At 40.7% G+C, this 27033-nt stretch overlaps 1 protein-coding gene across 1 annotated transcript in view; it reads right to left on the bottom strand.

Moving 5' to 3' along the window:
* Positions 1-10825: 10825 nt before the first annotated feature.
* Positions 10826-27033, bottom strand: part of LMCD1 (LIM and cysteine rich domains 1) — a 68150-nt gene continuing 51942 nt past the window's right edge. Inside the window, exons 4-6 of the mRNA XM_054035350.1 lie at positions 25716-26051; positions 16587-16802; positions 10826-14650 (exon numbers count right to left, since the gene is read on the bottom strand). Of these exons, the coding sequence (XP_053891325.1) occupies positions 14492-14650; positions 16587-16802; positions 25716-26051 (711 nt within the window). The 3' untranslated portion in view covers positions 10826-14491. The remainder of the gene's footprint in view (positions 14651-16586; positions 16803-25715; positions 26052-27033) is intronic.

Raw genomic sequence — 27033 nt, 5'->3', positions numbered from 1 at the left:
CCTGTTGTTTTTACGACTCTGATTTTCTCTCTCTGGGGTTTTTCAGAAAGCCTTATAATAGTGTTTATAAAGCAACCTTAGCCTGCCTTTGGTTCATGTTTTTCTCACCTAATGTTGCTGAGATATGATTCTTTGTTATTTAATTAAATGTATCTTTCTATAATTACATTTACTTTCAAAGTGGTCTACAAAAATTAAGTCTCCCAACAATTTCTATTTCTTTTGATTTTAGCACATTTCTCCTGGGTCCAAAGCAAGATGATCATTACCAAGTTACAGGGAAGATCAGGGGCTTCTTTAGGCCTGATTTTGTTACTGCTGACATAAATGGCAGACATCTCATTAACTTTAATAGAGCAGGATTAGGCCTGTTAGCTCATATGAGTAGTTCTATTGGTTTCGGCAAATAGGGTCAACAGGATTTGGCCGATGATGTAATAAGAGGGTGCATAATAGGGCATTCTTTCCTAGAATCCAGATCAGGGTGCAGCCATGCCTCAGTTTCCCTCCCCCCCCCCCCCCCCCCATGGTCCACATTCCGCTTCCAGGTGGTTGGATGATTTAGTCCTCTGGCCAAACCAAAAGAATCCCCTTCTGGGGTAAAACCAAGATTCTAAACAGCTTTTTACCATTCCAGGCTGAGTCCTTCCTCTGGGTTGCACGTGTGTATATGGGGGTGAGAGAGTAATTCCTCCCACCCCCTGCAAGAAAAGCAATTTGCATAGAGAATGCCTCAGCGCCACAGCCCTGCAACTGTCCCAGATCAAACAGCCCTTCCCCTGCACTATTCCAGTTCTAAACCTTCACCAGAACACCAGCCCTTCATCCAAAAATAGCTCTTTATCCTCTGGCTTCTTCCACAGCCCTCTAGTAGAAACCCGGAAGTATCTCCATATTTCCCCTTCCCAGACCTCCAGAAACATACTGCTGAGTTTCTTCCTACATAGCAGGAGGGTGCACTGTCACCTGACCCCTCTAGGCCATACAACTCCCAGCTTCTCTCCTGAAAGGACTAGAATTTAGAATAGAGATGGGCTGAACTCAGACCTGCCCTTTAATGGATAGCTCAGCTTCTGACAGAGTGTTGTCCCCTTGACACTCTTCTTTCTCTGTGAATATCCCCTAGTTTTCACCTATCTGTCCGATCTGAGAGTTGGTATTAAAGGATGCCAGGAAATCGTGAGGTTTTCAGAGCTCTCCCAGACTGCTTGCCCATATTATAAGATTTGAAAATGTGTTTCTGATGCTCCTCAGCTCCCTCTGATGTGACTATACCAGGTTAACCAAACTGTTGTAGGATTCAGACAATATTTGAATTTATTCAGTGCAATATGTGATCATACTTTTGAAGCAATTTTCATTTTATCTAAATTAGTCTGCTGTAGAATAGTTATGATAAACCTTCCCTGATACTGGGCATGCTTGAAAGTATTGCTGGATTTTGACCATTGCAACGATTGTCTCAGTTCTTAATGCATGCTAAATGATTAACAGTAACAGAGTTACAAATTTCAATATCCTAAACTAATGTCTAATAAGCACCCACAAACCTAGAGGTCATTGTGATCATTAATTCTGCTCTTTGGACAGTTAGCAACCGATAAATATTTTTTAATTAAAATAATCATGACAGTATATTTAACACGTTCATTTAAGCAACTGGTTGTCTTCTCTTTGACATATTTTTCCCCCCAGGGCTGCACAAAACCATTATTTCACTCATCACTAAATTCTGGATTATCTTTTCACTCCAGCAGTAGAACAAGTTTTTTCTCTAGAGAAAGTTTCTTTAAAAGGTGTTCAAAGTAGTTTTCAGGTTTCATGCTAGCAGCAACCATTGCCTTGATACTGAAGATCACATTGGCTACAAAACTGTTCCATAACACTGGTAAGAATTGCCTATTTTCATAGGCTCAGAGGATTACATAAATCAAGAAACTGATGCAAATACTTTATTAGCTGAAAGGAGTGGAAAAGATCATTTCAGTTAATACAATTTTAAATATCACAAGTAGGAAAGCTCTTGAATGCTACAGTGATGGGCACTACTCAAAAGCTAATTGTCCCATTAGGCACCTAAATCCAATATTTAAGCTGCACTGGCATTCACAAAACTCCCATTCAGCTGCTGCAGAGCTCTACCTCCCCCCGGGGTGGGAGTCACAAAACAGGCATTATGGACATCTTATGTGCTAAGTGCACTCTAGTAAGTGGGCTCACAGCACACCTAATCTGCACAAAAGAGAGCTTTTTTTCCCCCTGTTATATCCCATAGCCCAGTGGTTAGTGCCCTCACCTAGAAGATAAGAGAGCTTTAAAGTTCAAATCCTTGCTCTGCTTGATTTGAATCACCTCCTTGCTTTACTGGATTTGAAGCTTGTGTGGGCCCCCCTCCTTGGAGAGCGAATCAGCAGGCTACAGAGTCAGCCTTTTCTCTGCACCAGTGAATATTTAATTAGCTGTACACAATGGAACAGCTTCAGCAGGAGACATTAAAAGAACCCTGCTCCAGAATACCCCGTAACCTAGAGGTTAGGCCGTTCACTGGGCAGGACTGACCTGGGTTTAAGTCCCTGCTCCAAATCAGGCAGCGTGAGGATCTGATGCTGAGTATCCCACATCCCAGGTGAATGCTCCTCCCCTGTCTCAAGTGGGTTAGGGTGTAAAAGGGGGCAGCAACTCCTTCTCATTTTTTTCTACAAGAAAGGGCTCACCTGATTTAGGCACCTACCTCCAGGAGAACATTCATGGCCGTGACATCTGACTCTCTTTATCACCTATTTCACTGGTAATATTGGGCTGACAGATTGTCTTTACATTGCCATAAGTTTCATGCAATGCAATATTACACGATCCTCAAAGAAACACAATACAGTTAATCTCATCTTTAAATGGCAACTACCTCAGCGGGGAGAAATGTAATAGGCTGTCATTCCTTCGCCCCTATAAGGACTGTAATTGTATGACTTGTCCATGCAAATCCTGCCAAAAACATACTATTGACATTACTAATTAAGCTGATCAAAAGGTTCCCATTTCCCAAGGGTGGTAAATATCTGAGAACGAGGCTCATGATTTGTCCAGGATTTTAAAAAATAAATAAAAATAATCAGCCTCATTTAAAAAAAATCTTATGTAGTCATCCTGCCCACAGAGTTCATAGAAATCTGAACTTGACTGACATTATAGAAAAGATCCTTAGCTGGTGTAAAACAGCTTAGTTATATTGCCATCAATGGAGCATCTGCTGGCTTATGGCAGCTGAGTATCTGGCCCATAATATTTAGAATGACTAGAAATCGAGTTGTTCACAGGTTTGTTTTTTCTTGCAGGCACTCTGTCTCCTTCCCCAGAGCTCAAGAAGAACTCTGTGAAGCTCAAAAGCTTGTACCGGTCACCAAAAAAAGTTAGTCCCATAAGAGATGTTCCTTCACCCACCCCATCTCTCTAGAAATTCATAGATATTTACAAGTTTCAGAGTAACAGCCGTGTTAGTCTGTATCCGCAAAAAGAAGAACAGGAGTACTTGTGGCACCTTAGAGACTAACAAATTTATTAGAGCATAAGCTTTCGTGGACTACAGCCCACTTCTTCGGATGCATATAGAATGGAACATATAATGAGGAGATATATATACACACATACAGAGAGCATAAACAGGTGGGAGTTGTCTTACTAACTCTGAGAGGCCAATTAATTAAGAGAAAAAAAAAAAAAAAAAACAACTTTTGAAGTGATAATCAAGCTAGCCGAGTACAGACAGTGTGATAAGAAGTGTGAGAGTACTTACAAGGGGAGATAGTCAACGTTTGTAATAGCTCAGCCATTCCCAGTCCTTATTCAAACCGGAGTTGATTGTGTCTAGTTTGCATATCAATTCTAGCTCTGCAGTCTCTCTTTGGAGTCTGTTTTTGAAGTTTTTCTGTTGTAATATAGCCACCCGCAGGTCTGTCACTGAATGACCAGACAGGTTAAAGTGTTCTCCCACTGGTTTTTTTTTCGTTCACCTGCACATCTACCAATGTGATCTATGCCATCATGTGCCAGCAATGCCCCTCTGCCATGTACATTGGCCAAACCGGACAGTCTCTACGCAAAAGAATTAATGGACACAAATCTGACATCAGGAATCAAAATACTCAAAAACCAGTGGGAGAACACTTTAACCTGTCTGGTCATTCAGTGACAGACCTGCAGGTGGCTATATTACAACAGAAAAACTTCAAAAACAGACTCCAAAGAGAGACTGCAGAGCTAGAATTGATATGCAAACTAGACACAATCAACTCCGGTTTGAATAAGGACTGGGAATGGCTGAGCTATTACAAACGTTGACTATCTCCCCTTGTAAGTACTCTCACACTTCTTATCACACTGTCTGTACTCGGCTAGCTTGATTATCACTTCAAAAGTTTTTTTTTTTTTTTTTTTTTTTCTCTTAATTAATTGGCCTCTCAGAGTTAGTAAGACAACTCCCACCTGTTTATGCTCTCTGTATGTGTGTATATATATCTCCTCATTATATGTTCCATTCTATATGCATCCGAAGAAGTGGGCTGTAGTCCACGAAAGCTTATGCTCTAATAAATTTGTTAGTCTCTAAGGTGCCACAAGTACTCCTGTTCTTCTTTTTATAGATATTTACATGGTCCTACTGTGCATTAAGGTACAGGTGTGAGGTTCATAGCCCTGGAGCTTTTCATAGAATAGGAGGGTTGGAAGGGACCTCAGGAGGTCATCTAGTCCAACCCCCTGCTCAAAGCAGGACCAATCCCCAGACAGATTTTTACCCCAGTTCCCTAAATGGCCCCCTCAAGGATTGAACTCACAACCCTGGGTTTAGCAGGCCAATGCTCAAGCCACTGAGCTATCCCTCCCCTTTTTGGGAGGTATCTTGAAATAAAAACCTCCCAGAAGTCCTGGAGAGTGTAGCCACTGTGCTACCTAAAGGAGTAACATGGTCACTGAGTCCCATTGGCTGATGTGTGAAGGAGGAGTGACTACGGCTCTGCTTCTTTTCCACAGCTCTCATGGAGCACTAACAAGAAACAGACCCTGTGTTCAAGAGAGAGCAGGGAATGTACTGTAATGGAGCTGACGTCTGCAAGGGCATTGAAATGAATGCAAAGATTAGTCCCAGGTTGACCCACAGTTAATAACACTACAGTTCTGTGGGAAAGTCTCTGATGGTACGTCATGAATACATGAATACATTCCACTCATTCATGCTATGTGTGTGATTTGCAAAACAAATAAATAATTGATGTGATGAGTATTCATTGATGTAGCGTATCTTTGAAAAGGGTCATGATCATGGGGCAGATTGATTTATTATTCTGAATTACTTGAAAAATTCCTGCTCTTTAAAACCTCTAAGGCCTGATCATGAACTGTTCTCTGTGTGTGTTTACATTTGCTGTTTGACACCTGTTTGTTGTGACTGGTGAGATAAGGTAGCGGCTATGATTTCTGCTCCTTAATTGGTCAAGGGTGTCAGCATTTCTAGCTCAAAAACCACATTTGTGTGAAAAAATAAACATTAGGGATGAAATTCTGGCCCCAGTGACTTCAATGGGTCCAGGATTCCATCCTAAGACTCGGCAAATATCTGCACAGGGGACCTTGAATCAGACCTGTCAATCCCCAGATTCTGAAGTGAGGGACGGTGGCCCTCAAAATGCGGGATGACTTTAAAATCAGGCCCAGATGTGGGATGTCCTGAACAATGTGGGACACTTGAAAGATATACCTTGAAATTCAAACGCCACAAATGATTGGGCCAGAACTCAATCACTCCAATGTTCACAGTAAAAACACACAAAAGGGGTGTCAGTATGGGCCAGGCAAATGCATTAAAAACTGGAATTAATGGTTACAGAAAATAAAATAAAAGCAATTGTTTTTGAAGTATTTTCCTAGCTGTAGTCATGATTACCTCCCTTAAGAACTGGGCAGAACATGGAGGAAGGCAAATGACTTACTTGAGAGTAGCGTGATTTATGGAGAAGGAGGAGGATGCTTGGTTTGCAAGGGGTAGGAGTTGCAGGTCTATGAGACAACATGGAATAAGGCCTGAATTAAAACACCAGAGAAGCTGAATGAAGACATCAAGGAGGAGAGTGAAGACGAGAGCAGATTTGTGAGCCGGACCAGTGCTTGAGCCCAGAAGGGGAGAGTCAGAAGCTTAAAAAGCATAGAGAAAATAACCGGGGAAGGGATTTGAAGTGGGAAATGACATGTTTGGAGCAGCAAGCCAGAAACAAGAAGTCTTCACAGCAGGATTTTGGATGGTCTGATGGGAATCAGATGGCAAATAAAACAAACTACAGAGGAAAACATTACAGTCACTAAGAGGAGAATGATTAGGGCCTGGACAAGTTGGGGTGTTTTTTGTTTTTGGTGTTATTTCTACCTAAAACTCTCCTCCTCTAGTGCAGCAGCAGAGTGGAGAAAGCATTTGGCATGGATTTACTTCTGTAGGTGTCATGGCAGAAGTGGATCTTTAGGAAGGATTTGAATGCCACAGATGTTAGCCTCAGGAACTTGGTTTGGGAGGTTACTCCATACATAGGGAGAAGTATGGAAGAAGGCATGAAGACAGAAACAAGGATGAGGACAGGAAAGATGCTGGCATCAAAGAAGCATGGCGGGGACACAACAAGATGAGCTTGAGCTACGGCAGGGAATCTGGGAGTAGATATCAGAACATGTGCCTGCCAATCCCTGGCCTCTGCATTTTTCCTGGAACAAGTCTAATTTATTATAAATAGATGGACAGTTAACTTCTCTTTTTCTCACTGCAGATAAAAACTCACCTTAAATCTAAAGAAGGTCGCTGCCTTTTACTACACACCAAATAGCACAACATTGCAAATATTTCTTTAAGCCTTTAAAATAAATAAATAAAACCACTTTCATTGACAAGTGTCTTTTAACCTCAATGGATGAGCTATTTTGTAGCTCCAGCCATACTGTGATGGTAAAGACTGTCCAAGTGCAGTCTCCACCTTTCCAAACTGAGCTTACACATCATGGTTAAAATAACTGAAATAGGAGCTTCGCTCTCTTGGCACAGGATTATTTTCTTCCACCCATCCCACAGTTCAAAGACAATGTTTTTGGAGGCTTTACAACATGATCGAAAGCCACCCACCCTGATTCCAAGTCGACTGTTCAAAGCCTCTCCTTTACTTTGGCCACTCATTTAATACATATTTTGAACAGTCTAACATGAATTTCTTCCGTTAATTTATTTTTTAAAACATTCCCCTTGCTTGAATAGCAAATCCCCCTTTTCTCCAGGGTTGGAGGATAGTATAATTCTTGTTTTCCCTTAAGCATCATTGCAAGACACTCAATCCAAAATAATAGACTATAGCAGTGAGGTATTATTTTACACTGACACAAATCTTTAAACATCATGATTTTAAAGGATGTCATTGGTATTGGAATTACCAGTAATCCAGTCGCATTTTATATTACATTCACAGTAGTTACACGCAGACTTGTCATTTTTTTGCTGTGTATTTCCTCTCTGTAATAGTTTGATTTCACATTTATTTGTCTCAATACAACTAGTGATCTGCAGTCCTCTGTTTTAATCTCTCCAGCTCAATTTGCAGTTTGTCTCTATCATCCTGTGCTATGTCATACTTCACATTTTGCTGCTGTGATCAAAGGTTCAAGACCGTTGAATTTGTATCTTTTTCTGGATTGTTCATGATAACAGGAGATTCAGTATTAACCAGGGTCTCCCTAATTTATTATTTTCTTCTCTTATATGGCCCTCGTCACTGTCATAACTGAACACCTCACAGTCAGTGGATTTTATCCTTATGACACCCCTGGGGCCATAAATCTGCTTGACTTGTTACCAGTTTTTATCCATTTCCTGTCTTTAAAAATCTCACAGTTGTATGCTTCATATTTAACACTTTCCAAATAGACAGGGTGGAACATACTGAGATGCTTTAAAAAGTGATAAATGTTTTATTTATGCATTTAGAAACATTTCTATGTCTTATCAGTCATATATATAAAGAAAAAATGATGCAGAATATTTTAGTTTAAACTTAATCAGACACGAGTATTAATCTATATTTATATACCAACTATATATCACCATTTTGAGAATATATGTGGGAAGCAAACAGAAGACTTAGTCACTTATAGACTCAAGCTATAAATCTGGCACTGGTTATTAGAAGAAGAGTTATTAAATTGCATATAAGTCCTTTCCTATCCTTTCATGGAAGAGCTACATTATTATAAACACAACTATCAAGTTAAAAGATTATTTAACCCTATTCTCTACTGAGCAATTTGCTAATCAACTGAAAGCAACAGATAAAACAAACTCTTAGAATTTATTTGCAACAACTCATTCTTGTGTGAAACCAACTGTCTTACACAGCTGTCCTGTAGGCTGATTGTGTTATAGCAGCACATGGATGTGTTTAAAAATAAATTACATCTAGATCCTTGAAGAAATACAGTGACAATGTTGGAGAGGTGTATGGTAGGTGTCTGGGATTTTAGTGACATGGACAAATCACACAACCCAGAGTCTGAATTATCCCCACTAGCATGGATCTTTACATTGGAGAGCAAACTGAGCACAGATTGAATTCTCAGTTCAATGTGGGGTTTCACTGACATGCATAGTAATGAAGCTCATTCCAGTTTGTAGCTGTTATTAAATTCCACTTGCCCTGTCTAATCCATTTATAGTGGTTAGAAAAACAAATTTTACACAGTCTGGATGAACAGTTTTAGACATCCAAACTCTTGAATTTTCCAGTTAAAAGAAACTGAGCTAAGGGGAAAAAAATAAATTGGTCAATTCACCTTGCAAACAACCAAACATGCAGAATGATTGGTGTTATTCTTTTGATTAAGGCAGCTCTGAATGCTTAATTTTTGCTCAGCATCTTTTAGCACCTTAGCACAGAAAGTCTTATTATATACAACCAAATCCGACAGGATGCTTTTTCATCATAACAGTTCACAGAACACTTAATATTAAATCTGCTTTCTTCAAATCACATCACACATCTGTTAGCAGCTGCAAATGCAGCTGGAAGATTTGGGGTCATGTATGTTCCTCACTGACAGCCAGTTTTTTCATGTCTGTCATCCCCAAACTGAGTCCTATGTGCTTATTCCTCATGCCGTTTTTTTTTTCATCCTTTCTTACACCTCTGAAGATGAGGCAGTTATAAAACTGAAGCATGAATGCTGTCATTAGCAAATGAAAGGGAGAGGGATATTTTTCAGAAGGTGACGATAACGTTGCCATTGAGTTACAGGTGCATTAAAGGGCTTAACCATGGGAATGTACTAAGATTTGGTAGAGGATCTAGAGGAAGCAGTACACAGCCACTGTCAATGAATCAAGACTCAGTTAAGCAACAGGGATTACTAAAGTAATTCTGATGTCAGACCATTTGGCTGGCTTGAGGAGGAGAACAAAATCAAATGCATACTCAATGGATGCCAGTCTGCGGCTGTCAGCTAAAATGCTACAAGGTAGGGAAGGCACCTTTTCTCGGTAGTCTCAAAGCACCTTGGAACAGCTAAGAATTAATTTATTAGAGCAATCACGGCATTTAGTGTTTGTGTTTTGTACCACACTTTTTTGGGCTATTCTTCGCATTGCTGTCGCACCTGTGAGACATAGTCATGGTAGAAGTCCCCATGGGGCTAGTTGTTGTACGAACACTTAACAAAGATAGCCCCTGCCTCAAAAAGCTTAAGCTACAGTACACATCATCATACTAGATTCTTCTTTCATTCTTCCTTCCTTCTTTGGAAAAAATCCTACAGATGGTGTACATTGTTTCATTTCTGCTTTTGCAATGGGTAGGCTATCAGGCAATATAGCTTTCTTGCAGAGGACATACTATGGCACATTGTGTAAGAAGTTATGATAATCTTCTTTGTTCTAGATGACGAGCCATAAAAGAATAGAGGCCAATATCTTTCTTTACTCGCTACTGATTAGTGTCCGGCTTCATGTTTTGACACGAAAAGTGAGATTCAAGAGACTAGGACATTTTGGGCTGTTCATATAATTCTTGCAATCCAGATATTGACATTTGAGAGGTGGGGAAAAAAATTGAGCTTTTTAATGTCACAGACGCTTTGAGCAGAGTGGCTTTATACACTGGTACAAATGCCTCAGAGGCTAAGAAAGAGGGAGGTGGCCAATTCTGTAGGGCTCAGAGAGGTGTGTACAAATCTGAAGTTGGAACTTCAGAGGAAAGGGCTTGCTATGATTTTATCTACTGATATCATTAGAGAAAAATCCAAACTAGAACATGCTGTTAGCATTTTGTAATCCTGAGTGATCAAATTAGTTGGTTATTGTTTAATTCAATAAATCTAGCCACCACTAATAGCAAATGGACCTGAAAAAGAGCTATGTTTGAAACCTTTTCTCTTTCACCAACAGAAGATGGTCCAATAAAAAAAGATATTACTTCACCCATCTTGTCTCACTACTGTTGGAGGCACAGGCTACATACAAGTTTATACAGTTGCTACTGTATGTAAAAATAATTGTATTATAATCTATGGCCTATGATCTTTATTCATTAGGATAAACATATGTGGAAGACAATCATGATTCTTTTTACATAATCAGAACCTTATGCCCACAATACACTGAGGAGCAAACAAACAGTTTAATAACTATTTTATCTGGAGAGATTAAATAAAACAAACCAGGATTTAATTGGTTTGACTCGCAACAGCACTGCACTACTTTGAGAGAAAGAACAAACTTTTTTTTTTTTTTGGTAACAAAAGAGCAGACACAATAGTGTTGAGAATGGTCAAAACAGGAGTTTATTCAATTATTTTTTAAAACACAAACAATAAGTTTGTTTTAAATTCTAAGAGAGTTAAACTTAAAATTTTATTCCAGTAATTCAAACACTAGGGCAAATTCTGCTCTTAATTGTACAGATGAAAATCTATAACTAGTTAATTGAATTATACCAGACTTACACCCATATGATACAAAATATTTTGGCCCATAACAACAACAAAAAAGTTTCAGAATGGAAATTAAGAACCTGATTCTGCCAACCCTTCCTTATGGGAATGGTCTCATTCATTAGGACTACTTATGCAAGGACTACTCACATATCAAGGATCTGTAGGACCAGATTCTTACAAAAAAACTGGGTAGAAAATAGAAAGCTTCTTTCACTAGCTAATTTCATGCCCAACTCTGATCTGCTATACCAGTCCAGTTTAAATTAGGACTAGCTATTTTCTCCATCATACTTTATGCCCCCAGGTACCTCCCCCTATTTTGAGGGGTTGCTTCAGCCCTTCAAACCCATCAGGGACACTTATGGCCTAGCTGCCTATAGCTCCAAATGTCATTCTGGCATCCAGGGACAGAGTGAAGTTGAGCTGTAGCCATGCTTTCCCTACCCCAGTGCCCTTTGCAAAGTCCCACCCTGAGATGCCAGAAGCTGTGGAGGGGTAAGGGTGGGAAGAGGTGTTACCTAGAATCATTGAGCTGATTTTATGTCACATAGGACTATCGAGTGGCTGGATCCCCCAAGTTTACTGCCTCTTTGTGCTAATTCAAAGGGACTGTGGCACAATGGAAAAATCACACCAGAAGTCAGTGAAGCTGCACAGGTACAAAACCAGTGTAACCAATGTCAGTCAGGCCCCGGGCAAGACAAACTGTACACGAAAGAAAATGAAATAACTGCCAGCAAAATATCTGAAAAGATGTTTTCTTCCCACAGTTTCACTACGATTCTAAAGTCCTCTGACTTGAAGGCACCAGTGTTCTGCCTTCATTGGCTCTGACATTTATACATATTACCACCATGCAAAAAGTCTTTTGAAATATCAAAACAAGAACAATTTGTTCCACCGCATGTTCATGCTGAGCAGGTTTTATTATTTTAAAAGAGGAAGATTATATGTGTAAGGTAATCTCTTTATGAACTGCAATAGCGGAGACATTTTTAGATGAAATCTGAACTTGTCCTGAATATCGTTGGCTTTAGACGCCTATTGCTTCTGTGTCCATCTCAAAGCAAATATAATGCAAGGAATAAGCAGCCAGTTTACTTGAAGCAAAAGAAGAAACCAATTACTCTGTAGGGGGTAGACTAAAGATGTACTGTATTCACGGCAAGAGTGATATTTGCTACATTTAAAAAGAACTTTGTTTTATTGACTCATTACATGTGATTTGTAGGTTTCTTCAACACATTCTTTTTTTCATATTTCCCTCTTATGAAATAATTTGGCTACAACATAGCATGCTTTGTGCACAAATGGAAAGTGAATACCTGTCATTAAATGCTGTCTGGCTGCTAATTTCTTTATTGAAAGAGTATTCTCTACAGGATTCAGGCTATTGTCACCACCGATTGCATGCAGTGTGTGCTTTTTACCCTTCTTAATCGTTTAAGGTACAGAAGTACATTGTTTTGAGTTTTTTTTTAAATGTCAGATGGATTTTAGATAGTTCACATACATTGGGCAGCAATAATTCAGGATACTATAAAGGACATGAAGGGTGCAGTAAAATGAAACCACTGGTTTTTATTTTCCATTCACACATTGCTAACTTTCAACGATCATTGACTACTTGTATCCAAAGCTATTCATTCAGATAGAGCTTAACAATTCCTTAACAATACATCAGTCCTGGAGGTAGGATTTTATTTTTAAATGTCCAAGCATGTCCAGGAATACCAATTATAAACATGTCAACTAAGTCAGCGGCATTCATAACAGAACCTTTATTATGTGCATCATAAGAGTCCCCATTATGTTTTTACAGACCTCCCTATGTGGATTTATCCATTCCCACCCCTATTCCCAGATATAGGCTTATGTTGATTCATCTATATTGGCAGATGTTCTCCTTTTCAGGTGTGAAGTTGGGTTTGAGTAAACTTAGGTTTCACTTGGAACATGTAGAATGTACACCCGTGCGGTGCGACTGCGTGTGCAGTTGTGCCTGCAATAAAGGTGTGAAGAACTGGGAACTGGATACGTGCATCCAGCTTTCAACTGCTTATGCCAATATGTTTGTTGCATGTTCAAATTCACCACATTTTCATTTTCAGTACTATTACAGAAATTGTTCACACTCAGCATGCAGTTATACCTAGTCTGGCTGAAAGTAAAACATATCTTCTATAGTTTAAGGAAAGTTTAGGCAGCAATCCCAAGCATTTTACATATCTAGTATGGAAATATTGTTGCAAACTATTACAGTTCTCTTTAGCGAGTAATTTGGGTATATAATATAGAAAACCAGGCTTATACCCATCTGTACCATTTGGATGTTCTTTTTGGTCTATTACCAGAATCAGATGGGCTTAGGGAATTGATAAGAGGATTGGGAGGGTCTGGAAGTTAAGAATCCTTTTTCAGTTTCTTGGGTGGGAGCATTAAAATGTTATCCTAATGTATCAGGCACAGCAAGAACCAAGACTGTTCTGATGAGAAAGTTGGTTTCTGTGAGACTGCCAGACCAAAAACCAATGGTACACAAATCCAAATAAATCCCACTGTTCAGGCCATCCCATTAATACCACGCCTCTCCCCAGAAATTCACTAACTATAAAAAGGGATGAGAGGTGAGTAGGAGGTTAAAGCCTGTAGCCTCGGGGCTACAAGTCTAAGAATTTTCAGGAATTTTTCATCATATCAAAACTCCAATTAAATAGTGGGATTAGTCAATTGCCCTTATAATCACTCCATTCTGCCATCAGCCTAGATATACATGGCTCACAGGAGGACTGCAATAATCTACCTGCAACCAAAATTCTTGCAGGCAATTAATATGGCAAAATTACAGTGAAAATGTGGGACATTATACACCAACAAGGAAAAGCCTGCTTATTTCCACAATGGATACAATTTTCCTACCCACAACAATTTCTTAGGTTAATTTAATTCTTTGAATCTATTGATTTAGTACAAATTGCTAGTTTTCTATGAATACACGTACTCCATAAAACTAGTTATTGACCATAGGTTTAGTATGCCAGAAAAGGGCTTTTGAAATGTGTCATTATAAAAAGGATGCAGCAAGATCTTACAGTTGAACCAAAAGTCTGCATGTTTCTGGATTTCTTGGGTTCAGATTAGTCACATGCTAATCACAAGGTTTAGCCTAGTGGATCTGATCTCCCAGAAACGACTTATGCCAGTGCGTTAGTGCAATTCTTTCCCAGTAAGAGACCAGAGATCTCCTTCTTGTCCCCTAGCATGTGAATTTCCTTTTTGTTTCCTCCCCAAAGGGTTATTTTCCTTCAATTTAACGGTTTAAGGTGGGGGGAGTTGGTTTCTAGTTGCCTGGCAGTGAACCGCCAGACTCTAGTTTGAGCGAAACACAAAGTGATTTTCCCCCTCCATCCCTTTCCACATATTTGTCAATTTACACCAATTCTAACTTGGATCTATGAGAGCAGACTTTGGATTCTCAAGTATTAGGTGTTTACGGATGTTTGGTTTTACTGCAAGTTGTACATAGAAGCTTGGCTTTATCCAGGCTGAAGGATTTGCCAGTCAGCAGGGTCTCGCATACCAGGCAGGTAAAGTGTTTCTTGTGCCAGGTCAACCCTTCAGCTTGCTGGTAGTCCTCTGAGAATATTATCTGTGGAAGTAAACAAATACCTCTGTTTATTGCCATAGTTTTTCCTCATGCACACCAACCATCACCCTTCATTAGGTGAGCAAAGGGAGTTTGCCAAGTTGGAGCACAACAAACAAACAAATGAGCATATTTACTGGTCTCTATTAGATATGGAAGCTGTTCTTAGGAGAACTCAAACAAAGAGCATGGGATCATTCTTGATGGTGAAACCAAAGCCGCAGACCATTTACATGTCGCTTCGAAAAAAAAATCCCAGAGATTTTTAAATGCAAACAAAAGGGGAAAATTCAGCTCTGTTGCACTGGATTTACATTAGTGTATCTACACTGAGTAAAATGATGTTACTCTAGATTTGCGCCAGTGGAGTTAGAAAATGAGCCTGGCCCCCACCCCAAAATAGTAGGATGATCACAAAATGAGCTGATTACCCCCATGTATTATTCCTAATAGGGAGCAATGTCAGCTCTCTACCCTGCATTGAGGCAGGACTTTCCCCCTGCAATACTGCAATTCTTTAAAAGATGTTGAAGTATTGTCATTAAAGTATTTGTAGAAAATTTGTGCAACTTGTATCAGAGCCGCTCTCTAAAAGCATCTCACGGTTTGTATCTCTTCATGAGATAGGCCTTGTCTACGCTATGCATGAAAGTCGATCTAAGCTATGCACATTTGAATTACGTTAATAGCGTAACTCAAGTTGATGTAGCTTAGATCTACTTACCGCGGTGTCCACGCTATGCAATGTCGACGGGAGAGCATCTCCCGTCGACTCCCCTTACTGTTCTCAATCTGGTGGAATACAGGAGTCGACAGGAGAGCAATCAGTGGTGGATTTAGCAGGTATTCAACTAAACCTGCTAAATTCATCCATCACCACAGCACTGATCCTCCGGTAAGTGTAGACAAGCCCATAATAGATATAGGGTCCCATGAGAACACAATTACATAGTCTACCTTCGAGATACTGGATTACATTTCAATGAGACCATTATCCAGGACCTTTTAAGAGAGACCACATTCAATAGAGACAACAGCAGTTGACTTTTTTTGACAAAGCTTCTTAATAATTAAAATAGCCCCAAACTAGGATCTCAGACCTGAACCACTTCAAATTGGAGATTAAATCTCTGGATCAGAGTTTGAGTCTATCCAGTGATTTTGCTTCTAGGCCAGATCCAAAAGCCAGAGGAGAAATATTAGCTCTTTTTAATATAGAGCAAAATCTCACAAGAATGGTTGCCCTTGTGAGGAGATTTTGGCATGAGATGATGGAAACTTCAAGATTATGCCTTTGTTGGCAAGAAATATAACACAACCAGATCAACATTTTCTGCACTGTCTATTCCATACCTGAAACCCAGCCCTATACCATGAACCTCATCTTAACTCTAATCCTGATTCAAATACCGGCTCTTCAGACCCCCTGAAAAATTAGAAGGTATTTAAACCACAAGTGCCTGTTTCAATGAAAGGAACAACATATGAAGCCCATTCCAATTCATAACCCTCACTGCTATCTAACTGCATGGAGACCTCGCTCTTCTAGTAGCCCTATAGTGCACATCCAACTCACCAGCCAGATTTCTTGTCCTTGACATTTCTAGAGCCAGTGGGAAGCATCAGAGAACAAATTCTCTAACTACCTTCCACATAGGGTATTTGAGCCTCTTGATTCATGTAGGAAGATCACCAGGTCCACAGAACCTCAAACAGGGGTGCATGTGTGTGCAAACACTTCCCCCTGCAATACACAGACACCATGCATGGAAGGAAGGAAACCCCCAAATGAGCAGGATGCAGCTAGAAGAGAGTTTCCTGGGTATACAGAGATGGAGGAACATAGAAGAGTAGGAGGCCCCACAGGTCTCTTTGCACAAGGTCCAAAAAAGTCTGTCTTCCTAGGGGTAGCAGAATTGCAGCAGGGAATCAGCCCTACCTCATCACAAGCTGCACAGCGTGGTTTTATACTCTCACAGTAATGGCGCCCACACCAAACCGCACCGTTCTTCCAGAAGTAGATCAGGTCAACCAGAGGTTCAGAACACTTGTAGCATACAAAACAGCCTGGGTGCCACTGGCGATTGTAGCCCGCTCTGTCCACGTACACCACAGGGCAGTCCGTAGGCACCACCTGTTTGCAGTTCTCGCAGCACTAGAATAGAGAACAGATTATTGACTGTGTGTGGGGGTGGGGAAAAGAGAGGAGGACTGCCCAGGTAGTTCATCATACCCTCTGCTGGACAAGAATACTTTCTGCAATTCATATGGCAATCAAACCTGCTGTAAATACAAGGCATATTCATGATTAAAGAATTTTGCATATTTTAGTGGCTTTTTTAAAAGGAATTCCTGATTTATGGCTTTTTTGATCTTATAATTCTTACTTATACAGTTGGTAAGTACTGACTGATAACTGCCACGGTGGACTAGTACAATAATCCATCTAGCCTAAAATAGTCCATTTTGTCTCCAACACGGAGGACTTTTAGATATTCCAGGGGAAGCAGTAATTAGACAGGAATGCTGCTAATTGTGCAATAATATACCAAGAGGGGAACACTTTCTGGTCTCCGGCTCAGCCTGATAATCAGCTTATGTCCGGCAGTAGGAGGATTAAGATCTCTTGTTTTTAAACCATCAGTGGCCTAACAGCAGAACACGTATGAATTCTTGTATAAAAAGTCCAATTTAGGTATTGGTTTAGCTGCATAATTTAGGCTTAAGTTGTTACCCCCCGCCCCTTACTCTCAGCAAGAATAGTGGGAAGAGCTGAGGAAAGGAGCCAGTTGTGGTGATATTTTTCTTTGAAGGAAATGACCAAGAAGTAAAAAGTAGGAACCAGTCTCAAGGAGCCATGCAGGCAGTGCTGCAAAGTTGTCCAATGAAAAGCAACATTCTTGCTACCCCAGGATGAGAACTGAGGGCCAGTGATTCAGAGGAGTTGTGTCAACTTACTCCAGCTGAAGTCAATGGGGCTACATGAATTTCCCATCAACTAAAGATCTGGCCCTGTAACCTTCTGATTTTTAACATTGTTTCACAGGCTGCAAGATATTGTAATAATCTAGTCTGACATCCACATAGCTGGGCCATAGGACTTGCCTGAATTAATTCCTGATTGAACTACAGCAGGTCTTCTAGAAAGATGTGCAATCTTTATTTAAAGCTTTCCAGTGATGGAGAATCCGCCACAGTTCTTGATAAGTTGTTCCAATAATAAAGTTACTCTCACTGTTAAAGATTTGCGCCTTGTTTCCAGTTTGAATTAGTCTAACTTCAGCTTCTAGCCATGGGGTAGTGTTATATCTTTGTCTGCTAGATTGAAGAGCCCTCTATTATCAAGTTTCAGAGTAGCAGCCGTGTTAGCCTGTATCTGCAAAAAGAACAGGAGTACTTGTGGCACCTTAGAGACTAACAAATTGTAACCAAACTGTCTGTACTGGGCTAGCTTGAGTATCACTTCAAAAGTTTTTTTCTCTTACTTAATTGGCCTCTCAGAGTTGGTAAGACAACTCCCACCTGTTCATGCTCTCTGTATGTGTGTGTATATATCTCCTCAATATATGTTTCACTCTATATGCATCCGAAGAAGTGGGCTGTAGTCGACGAAAGCTTATGCTCTAATAAATTTGTTAGTCTCTAAGGTGCCACAAGTACTCCTGCTCTATTATCAAATTTCTGTTCCTCGTGTAGGTACTTATGGACTGATCAAATCACTCCTTAATCTTCTCTTTTTTAAATTTGAGTTAAATGCAGCCTACAGTCTTTGTTTTTAAGGGCCTGACATAAAACTTGGCCCTAGTGAAACAGATTGGTAAATTGGGCACAAGCACAATCTGGATTGCTCTTTATCAGTGACTTGGCCTCTTCATTATTTACCACTCCCCCAATCTGCAAGTCATCTACAGACATCCTGTAACTCAGAACAAAAAATTCAGCATGTCTTAACAGGTGTAATTTTGTGCAGATGTTGAGAAATTAAGAGCCTTGGTTCTCCTTTCACATACACTGGTTTAAAACAGGTGTAGCTTCCTGGACGTCAGTGGTGTTACGTTGGTGTAAATGAAGGGTAAGAGAATTAGACGCCACATGTCCACAAAAGGATGGGAAGTGAAAGCTACCTGCCAGGTACTTAGGGGGATCTGTGAGCTCATACTACAATTAGGATCGGTTGGATTTATTTATTTTATAGTCCACAATGGGAAATCCTGCAATCATTTTAAAAACACATTTGAAAAAAACAAAAACAAAAAACCCCACATACCTCTTCTCTACAGCCAAAAAACAGACTTTATTGTGGCTGACAGGTTGCCCTTTATGTTCCCATTTTACAATTTTGGATGGGCAGAGTCTGCCTCGTAGCTGCTGAGTCTGCACTTGATCAGCATTTTAGTTTTTCAGTCGAACAAAGTGCTTTAAGTGGCAGCTGGAATTTCATCCAGCACAGCCTTTGGCTGTAAGGCAATTTTCTACCAGCAGTCTTTGAAGCACTGGTTAAAGTTTCATCAAAACAAGATGTACTGCTTAAGCAACTTGTCTCACACATGTTGTGATTTAAATTACTCGGTCTGATTAATTGTTTCTCAGTGAAACAATCCCACTAACTATTTCACAGAGTTTAGTGTGGCAAGAGTTGTGGAGGATCAGAAGTTAGGAATTAAAATTCAAGACTCCAACTCATGTTTACAGCAAACAGCCATTTTGTTTGTGTGTGTCTCTAGCTGTGGGGCACCAGAAGACAGAAAGCTTTTCCCAACATTGTGTATAGAGTGACAGTTGCTGGGAGCTCTGGCAATCGGAGAGTCCTGTGGTTGGAGAAGGGGTGTGGGCAGAGGGGCAGGACTCATGTGGTTTGATCATGTTCCAGGTTCAGAGAGGCAGCCTTGTAGACTGCAATTATACAAATTTAAACAAAAAAATATTAAGTTGTTTAACATTTGACTTTACTTCCAAAGATCTAGATAATCTAAATGCAGGCACAATCTGAAAATGGGGGGATGGGGTTCCTCAGAGCGCCTCGCTAAGAATTCCACCACCCAACCAAGTGGAAAGTTGGAGCAATAGCCATCTCTTCTCTGGATATTCATCTCATGTCTCCCACTTCATTCCCGACAGAAAGGAACCCACCAGATTTAATCAAGTCTCAAGTATTGAAAAGACTATTTTGAGATGAGCACATCCCTTGACAGCCCAGCATTGTCTTCATCCCTCCCTTTTATAGCAGAGCAATCTGCTGTACTAACGTTTTCTTCCATTTTTTTTTCAGAATCAAATGTTTCAAGCATGTGGCATGTAAGCTTGCAACATCATGCTGCTGCCTCCTTCCTTGGTTATAGTTGTGAGAAAGTGCTTATATCTGAATAGCAATGCGGATAGATTCCCAACTAGTTCCTTCACCCCTCCACTACAAGCACACCTACCCTATGTACCCAGGGGTAGGTATGTGCCCTTTGTTGAAACAGTGGCTGATTATCCTTGACAAAAATGAACATTCTTAAGGAATAGGAGGAACATTGTTTATTCCCAACATACAGATTAAGGAGTGAACCATTCCAGGCTTCAGTTCTTTTGACAGAATTCTGAAGTGTCACATTTCATTGTTAATGCTTCCCTCATGCAGTCATATAGAAAAGGTGGTGGTGATGTTGTAACAAAAGCAGAGCTCTGCAAATGTTTTTCCTCCAAGGGTTTGTACAAACCTTATCCCTCCCCAGGTTCAGTTTACATAGATTTACTCCGGTTTCATGCTCTAACAAGAATCTCAAAGCAAAACACATCCAAACCCCAGTACGTTCTGCTGCAGTGCAACACATACCAATTACTCAAAAAGAACAGAAGTACTAGTGGCACCTTAGAGACTAACAAATTTGAGCATAAGCTTTCGTGAGCTACAGCCCACTTCAGATGTATAGACTGGAACATATAGTAAGGAGATATATATACATACAGAACATGAAAAGGTGGAAGTTGCCATACCAACTCTAAGAGGCTAATTAATTAAGATGAGCTATTATCAGCAGGAGAAAAAAAACCTTTTGTAGTCATAATCAAGATGGCCCATTTTAGACAGTTGACAAAAAGGTGTGAGGATACTTTACATGGGGAAATAGATTCAGAATAACACGGCTGCTAAACATACCAATTACTGTTCTGTGGATCTGAATGATGGTAACTGCCCTTTTGCAGCTTTAAGACACCCTGTGGGAAGTCTTATATGGGCAGCACTGCTGGGAACATGACCATGGTGTTGCAGAGTTCAAATATCCTCCTCTGCTCCATCTTAGCCAGTGAGGACAGCAGAATGTTGGACATGCAAGGCCACACAACTGAACAGATATGACCTGACTTGGCATCCCATGCAATTTTTATACAGGAATGGAAGGATGTCAGTCAAATTTCTACAATTCCTTTCACCCTGAAGGGTTCCAAAACACTAATAAATATTCACACAAACATTAGAAGGGCTCACTCACCCATCTCCAGAATGGTAAACAGATATTTTGCATCAGCCGCACTTTTTATAAAGGGAAAGTGAAGCATAACTTCTGGACTTGAAAATGCCAGGGAGAATCATCATTTAACTTGGATTTTGGCCAGAACATCAGACTTAGCAGCTCTGTCCTTGCAAAAAGTATGATGGATTCTTTAAATGAATGGGTTTTACATACCATCTGAACACTGGGAACTTCACTGTAACCCTCTATATCAGTCTAGGGGCACTGGTTCTGGCCTGGCTCAGGGAGAAGAGGGCTATCGAGTGAATTCACCATCATATTCAGCAGCAACCTGGAGCTTGAGTGCTGCCTCATAGAGGAGATCTCCAAGAACTGACCCACCCCAACTCTGCTGATTTGGGGAGATCTAACTATTAAACCACAGCATTAACAAGCAAAAAACCTCTCCCTGGGTTCAAGCTCATGTTTCTTGCCAATAAAAACACTCAACTTGTTTCTCTGTTCCCTCATATTGCAATTATTTAGTCTTCACTAAGCATCAAACAGTAATATTTCCACTTATTCTTCCTTGTGGTAAATGGAACTCTTTTGCACATTTTAGTAGGATCATAATAAGGCACTCATCTTAGAGCTCCATTTCTCTGGGAATGAGTGAATTCTTCATTTGTGACTACCACCTGTAGTAACTGGTGGTAACTGAATGCTACCCTCTTCCTCCATATTGAATTGTTTCAGAACTTGACCTCTGAAAGAGCCAGTCATTCTCAAAGCTCTTTTACAACTGAAGTTTCCACAGTTGAAGCTACTTTTTTCTTTTTCAATATGTCTGTGTTACCACTGAATATTTATTAGACTGCTGCTGGCCTCAAACTATTTGGAACTGTGGCTAATTTTGATTGACTGCTTAGCTGTTTGGTTTGTTTGATTCCAACATGCTGGCTGCAATACTGGAACATTTATTGAGACTGGGTGGGTCAGAAATAGTCTGTTTTCTGCCTGACAGAAAATGAGTTTGTCTCACAGGAGATATTGAGTAGGAGCACAGTATTGGTATAGCTACGGAACTCCTCCCCATAGCAGAAAAAAGTACAGCCACAGTGGTGGAGATCAGCTCCCTTTCTTAGGGAGAGAATTACACTGATCCAATAAGTTTTGCTTTATACACTTTGATTCCAACAGGAAACAGTTGCCTGAGCACTTTCAAGATTGGTATTAGGGAGGTATTCACCAATTGATACGTGCAATTAATATGAAGAGGTTTGTCAAGGGGAGACCAAATACTGCACAGATAAATGAACTGGAATGGTCCCATGTAGTTACTGTTGTCACAATGCAAAGCTGTGAGCATCTTGCACAAGGTTTTAGTTCTGTACTTCAATCTGATCTCCCTGACAAAGTCAGTTTGAATTAGGCCCTGGTGAAAAAAATCGGCTGCTGGGATTCATGCAAACCTTTCCTTTGGATACACCTGAGTCTGTACCATCTGTACTGAAAACAAGGAAAATGCTGCCGAAGTGAATTTCAAGAAAAACCCCAAACAGTACACCCTACCATTTCACATTTTGTAACCCTGGTAGATCCCAAGACTGGCCTCCTCCCTCAACCTTAACTTTCATATCTTTAATGACTGGAAACTCTGTGACCTCACTATCCTCTACCTATTATCTTGGGTGTCAGGAAACTGGCAAGTATAGCCTACTGTCCTGGTAATTCCCAAGACCACAGATTAAACATTCCCCTTCTCTGAGGCCAGCTTCAGATGGCATGGAGATTGCTTAACAGATTTGATTGAAGCCTCTTAGCAGAAGCAGTTGTAGGGAGGGGAGAAACGAGAGATCCCACAGACAAAAAAGTCAGTTTATGCAGTGAAGATGTTGCAATATTTAGGCTTACATTTTATGATTTTGGGAGATGCACAGAAGATGGTGGCATTAGATAATAGCAATACTTGGCTCTAGAGTGATAACGGTCTAAATGACAAAAGTTTGCTTTAAGTTTTAGCATTGCTAGTATCTTTACATCCCTTTTACTTCATTCTCTGCCTGCATTAAAGCAGCTTTAAATTCATTCTCAGTCCGCTTTTTCTGTATTTTGTTCACATCTCCCCTATTGTTTTGGCTACTCACTAATTGAAAGTTAAATGCTGTATTAGAATACCATTTGCTGCACTTTTGGCCTGGCTCTTCCAGGAATAAAATACAAAGACGCATCTTAGCCTGGACAAATGGGACAGGATTTGAATTGGAGCCCGGTGCATAGCTGCCATCCCTTCTTAGTCTTGAATAATTCCCTGATTCTTCTTAATGACTAAATGGGAGCCTGGCACAAAGACAAAGATTTGTTCTCTAAGCAATTTCAAACAAATTTGGGACCCCCAACCACCCGCAAAGCCACAGGCTTGTCTTGCCCCCAAACTGCAATTCCCAAGTTTCAAGGCCCAACTCTTAGCTCTTTTACAGATGTAATGTCACTGGAGTAGGAGAAGCTTGCTAGTATAAAGCCACTGAATCAAAGTGCAGAATTATGGCCGTAGTCCACAGCCTCCTTCCCTCCTCCATGCTACTTTTAGAGGCAACAAAAATACAGTGTGCGCCCAGTACTGGGTGTGCATGTTTCTGTGTGGAGAGTAAGGGGAAAATGTGAGTTGGTGTGGACAGGAAGAGGGAGGAATCTAGGATATGCTCCAACAAAGGCAGTGAGAGAGGACCAGGACGCAAGATAGTGTCATCACATAGCTCTTGTCACGGAGCAGCTTGTTTAGCACATCATGTGGCACTGGAGAATGAAGAGTAATAGTCACATTAGCATTGGCATTGCAGGAATCTCAGTATTGGCTGAGCCAGCCCTGATCTCTGTCTGGCCTAATTCTACTTTTCTTGCCCATTTACACTTGTATGAAGTGGGTGTAAAAAATTCTACCAGTTTTCACAGCAGTGATAACAGAAAGGCTAGAGAATCAGACCCCCATTGTCTGTTCTTCTGTAAGAGAATGACTTTTTCAGGATTCATTCCTGTGCAGTTCTAGGAAAGCTAGTATAATTTAGGACATTAACACATGCAGCTTTTGAGCTCCTATCCACTCAGGCCAGTTCAGCTGTATTAATTACTGCATCAAATCATACTAAAATGGGTGCCCTTGTTAGACTGGGAAATGTGCAGTTATTCTTTGGTATGGCAAAGCCTTCTGTGGAATTTTACAGCGGTGCCTCAAAGTTCAGCTATGTGATACCTTAATTACAAGAGAGACATTGGTGCTATTTTTGAAACAATTTCAGTTTTCAGCTGGTGCCTGAACAAAAATAAAGCTTCAAGTTCTTGGAAGAATAATACCACAGTTATGTATTTGCTTGGAAGGACAAACTTCCAGTCTAAATAAGCGCTTTGTGCCAAGATGGCTTTTATAAATGAGTTTAATGGATGTCTTCCTTTTTCAGATACTAAATTTTTTAGTTTGTGATTCTTCACCAAGCTTTAGGTGTATTCCAGACTCTGAAGACTATTTACATACTAGTCGACATGGACAAAGAGAAAGTTAAAATGTCTTTACTTGATAGGGAATGAAAAGTGACTGCACTTGACATGCTACACTCGCAGTATAATAATTACAAGAAAATATTGCCTTAAAAATTCACACCTTAGTTTTTCAGCTTTAAAATCAATCATTGAAGTTATCTTGGCAAGTTTCAGCATGAAATAGGTTTCCAGCTCAATGAATATATTTTATGACAGACATTTCTTGGAATGATCACGCTGACCACCTAAGACCCCTTTTAAACCTTACGTTACATTAGATTTATATTCTCCGAGCACAAAAGACTGGTAAAGAATCTGGATACTTTCGGAAATGCATTTTTCAATCCCAGCTGTGCACATCTATGGAGGATGGATTCCAGATGTATTAAATCATAAACCTGTGAAATATCTAAAAATAACTGCTCATGTAACTTCAGTGCAGAGCACCTCCACCGTTATGTGTTCAAAGCATTATGTTCAAATATAATGCTGCCTGCTATTATTTAAGTTATTTTGACTTTTATTTGGGTTGAAGACCCAATTGAATTATTCAGTAATTTATACGTGTAGTAAAATAAAGCCGCCAACTGTGTGTGTGCCTCATTTTCTCATGCCCAACTTGAGACAGCTTGTGTCTGATTTTTAAAGGGGCTGAGAACCCCATAACTCTCACTGAAGTCAATAGGAGCTGCAGGTAATGAAAACAAGGCTTCTTTTTTCCATATGATTAAATTTAGGTACTCCGCTTTTAAGACATGATCAATGTTGGGTGAACACTCAGAATCATAGAATATTAGGTTTGAAAAAGAGACCTCAGGAAGTCATCTAGTCCAATACTCTGATCAAAGCAGGACCAACACTAACTAAATCATCCCAGCCAGGGCTTTGTCAAGCCGTGCCTTTAAAACCTCTAAGGTAACCCATTCCAGTGCTTCACCACCCTCCTAGTGAAATAGCGTTTCCGAACACTACTTTCAATGAGAGCAGGGTTGGGCCAACACTGAGTGCTTTTGAAAGCTGTTTGGGCAATGGGAACTCATCAGCATGCAGTAACGTCAGCATCCAGAAGAACTTCATAGAAGTAAAAAGACACTTACATACTCCACTCCCGTTGGTGCATCACTCAGGGCTCCGTTGGCTGAAATGGGCAGTTTACTTGCAGCTGCATTTTTGTCGTGCTGCTTCCCTTCCTCCTTGGCACTGCCACCTTGGCCAGGAAGTGCAACTTCACCAACTCCCAGAGCATCACTTTTATATTTCTTTACAAAATCTTCCATAAGCTTTATCTCACTTTCAGCAAGGCCATGGCAGTGGGAAGAGTCCTGGTCATAAATGGGGAGCTGCCTCATTAACTGCCTACGACGATAGGATGCCCCTTCCGTGCCGGCAACTGGTTGCATATCCTTTGGAATCAGTTCCATGTACTGTATAGCCTGATGCAGGGAGAAGGAAGAAATCAATATTCTTAAAGAGGTTCCTACATAGAAGTACTAGCTCTGTGTGTATACTTAATAATTTTAGAGTTAAGATGGATGAACATGTTCAGATGAAAATAAAATGTAGGCTGAACTTTTGAGGTTTTGAAGGCAGAGCTGGTTAAAATTTTTCAAATTTCAAATAATATTTGGATGAGAGACAGGAAAGTGTCAAACGTTTGATTCCCCCCCCTTCCTGTTTTTCCAACCAGCTCTATAAATACCTAGAGCAGGGGTCGGCAACCTTTCAGAAGTGGCGTCCCGAGTCTTCATTTATTCACTCTAATTTAAGGTTTCGCGTGCCAGTAATACATTTTAACAAGGTCTGTTTCTATAAGTCTATATTATATAACTAAACTACTGTATGTAAAGTAAACAAGGTTTTCAAAATGTTTAAGAAGCGTCATTTAAAATTAAATTAAAATGCTGATCTTACGCCGCCAGCCTGTTCAGCTCGCTGCCAGTCTGGGGTTCTGTTCACCTAGGCCGGCAGCGGGCTGATCAGGGCCTGCGGCTGGGACCCCAGACCTTGGGGGGGGGGGTGTTTTAGGGGTCAGGGCAGAGGGCTGGGGGTGTCTGGGGGTGCAGAGCAGAAGGCTGGGGGTGGGGGGGTTCAAGGGTCAGGTCAGAGGGCTGGGGGGTTCAGGATAGAGGGCTGGGTGTGTGTTGGGGTGGGGGGGTGCAGGGCAGAGGGTTGGTGCTCGGCTGGTGGGGGTGCTCCCAGCCCCCTGCCCTGAGTGGCTCATGGCAGGGGGCTGGAAAGGATATGCCCTGTTCCACCCCCTTCCCCCAGGCCCATCCCTACCTCTCTCTGCGTCCTCTACGGAGCTGTGTGCACGCCGCCGCTCTTCCCCCTCCCCCTCGCTAGGGCCATCATCTGATTGGCACAGGGATGGAGAGGAGGCGGGGCAGGAAAGCATCACGCTGGGGAAAGAAGAGG

Source organism: Malaclemys terrapin, chromosome 7, assembly GCF_027887155.1.
Source record: "Malaclemys terrapin pileata isolate rMalTer1 chromosome 7, rMalTer1.hap1, whole genome shotgun sequence".
Lineage (NCBI taxonomy): Eukaryota > Metazoa > Chordata > Testudines > Emydidae > Malaclemys > Malaclemys terrapin.
Note: the sequence above shows the minus strand (reverse complement) of the source record. Positions and strands in the feature narration are given on the sequence as shown.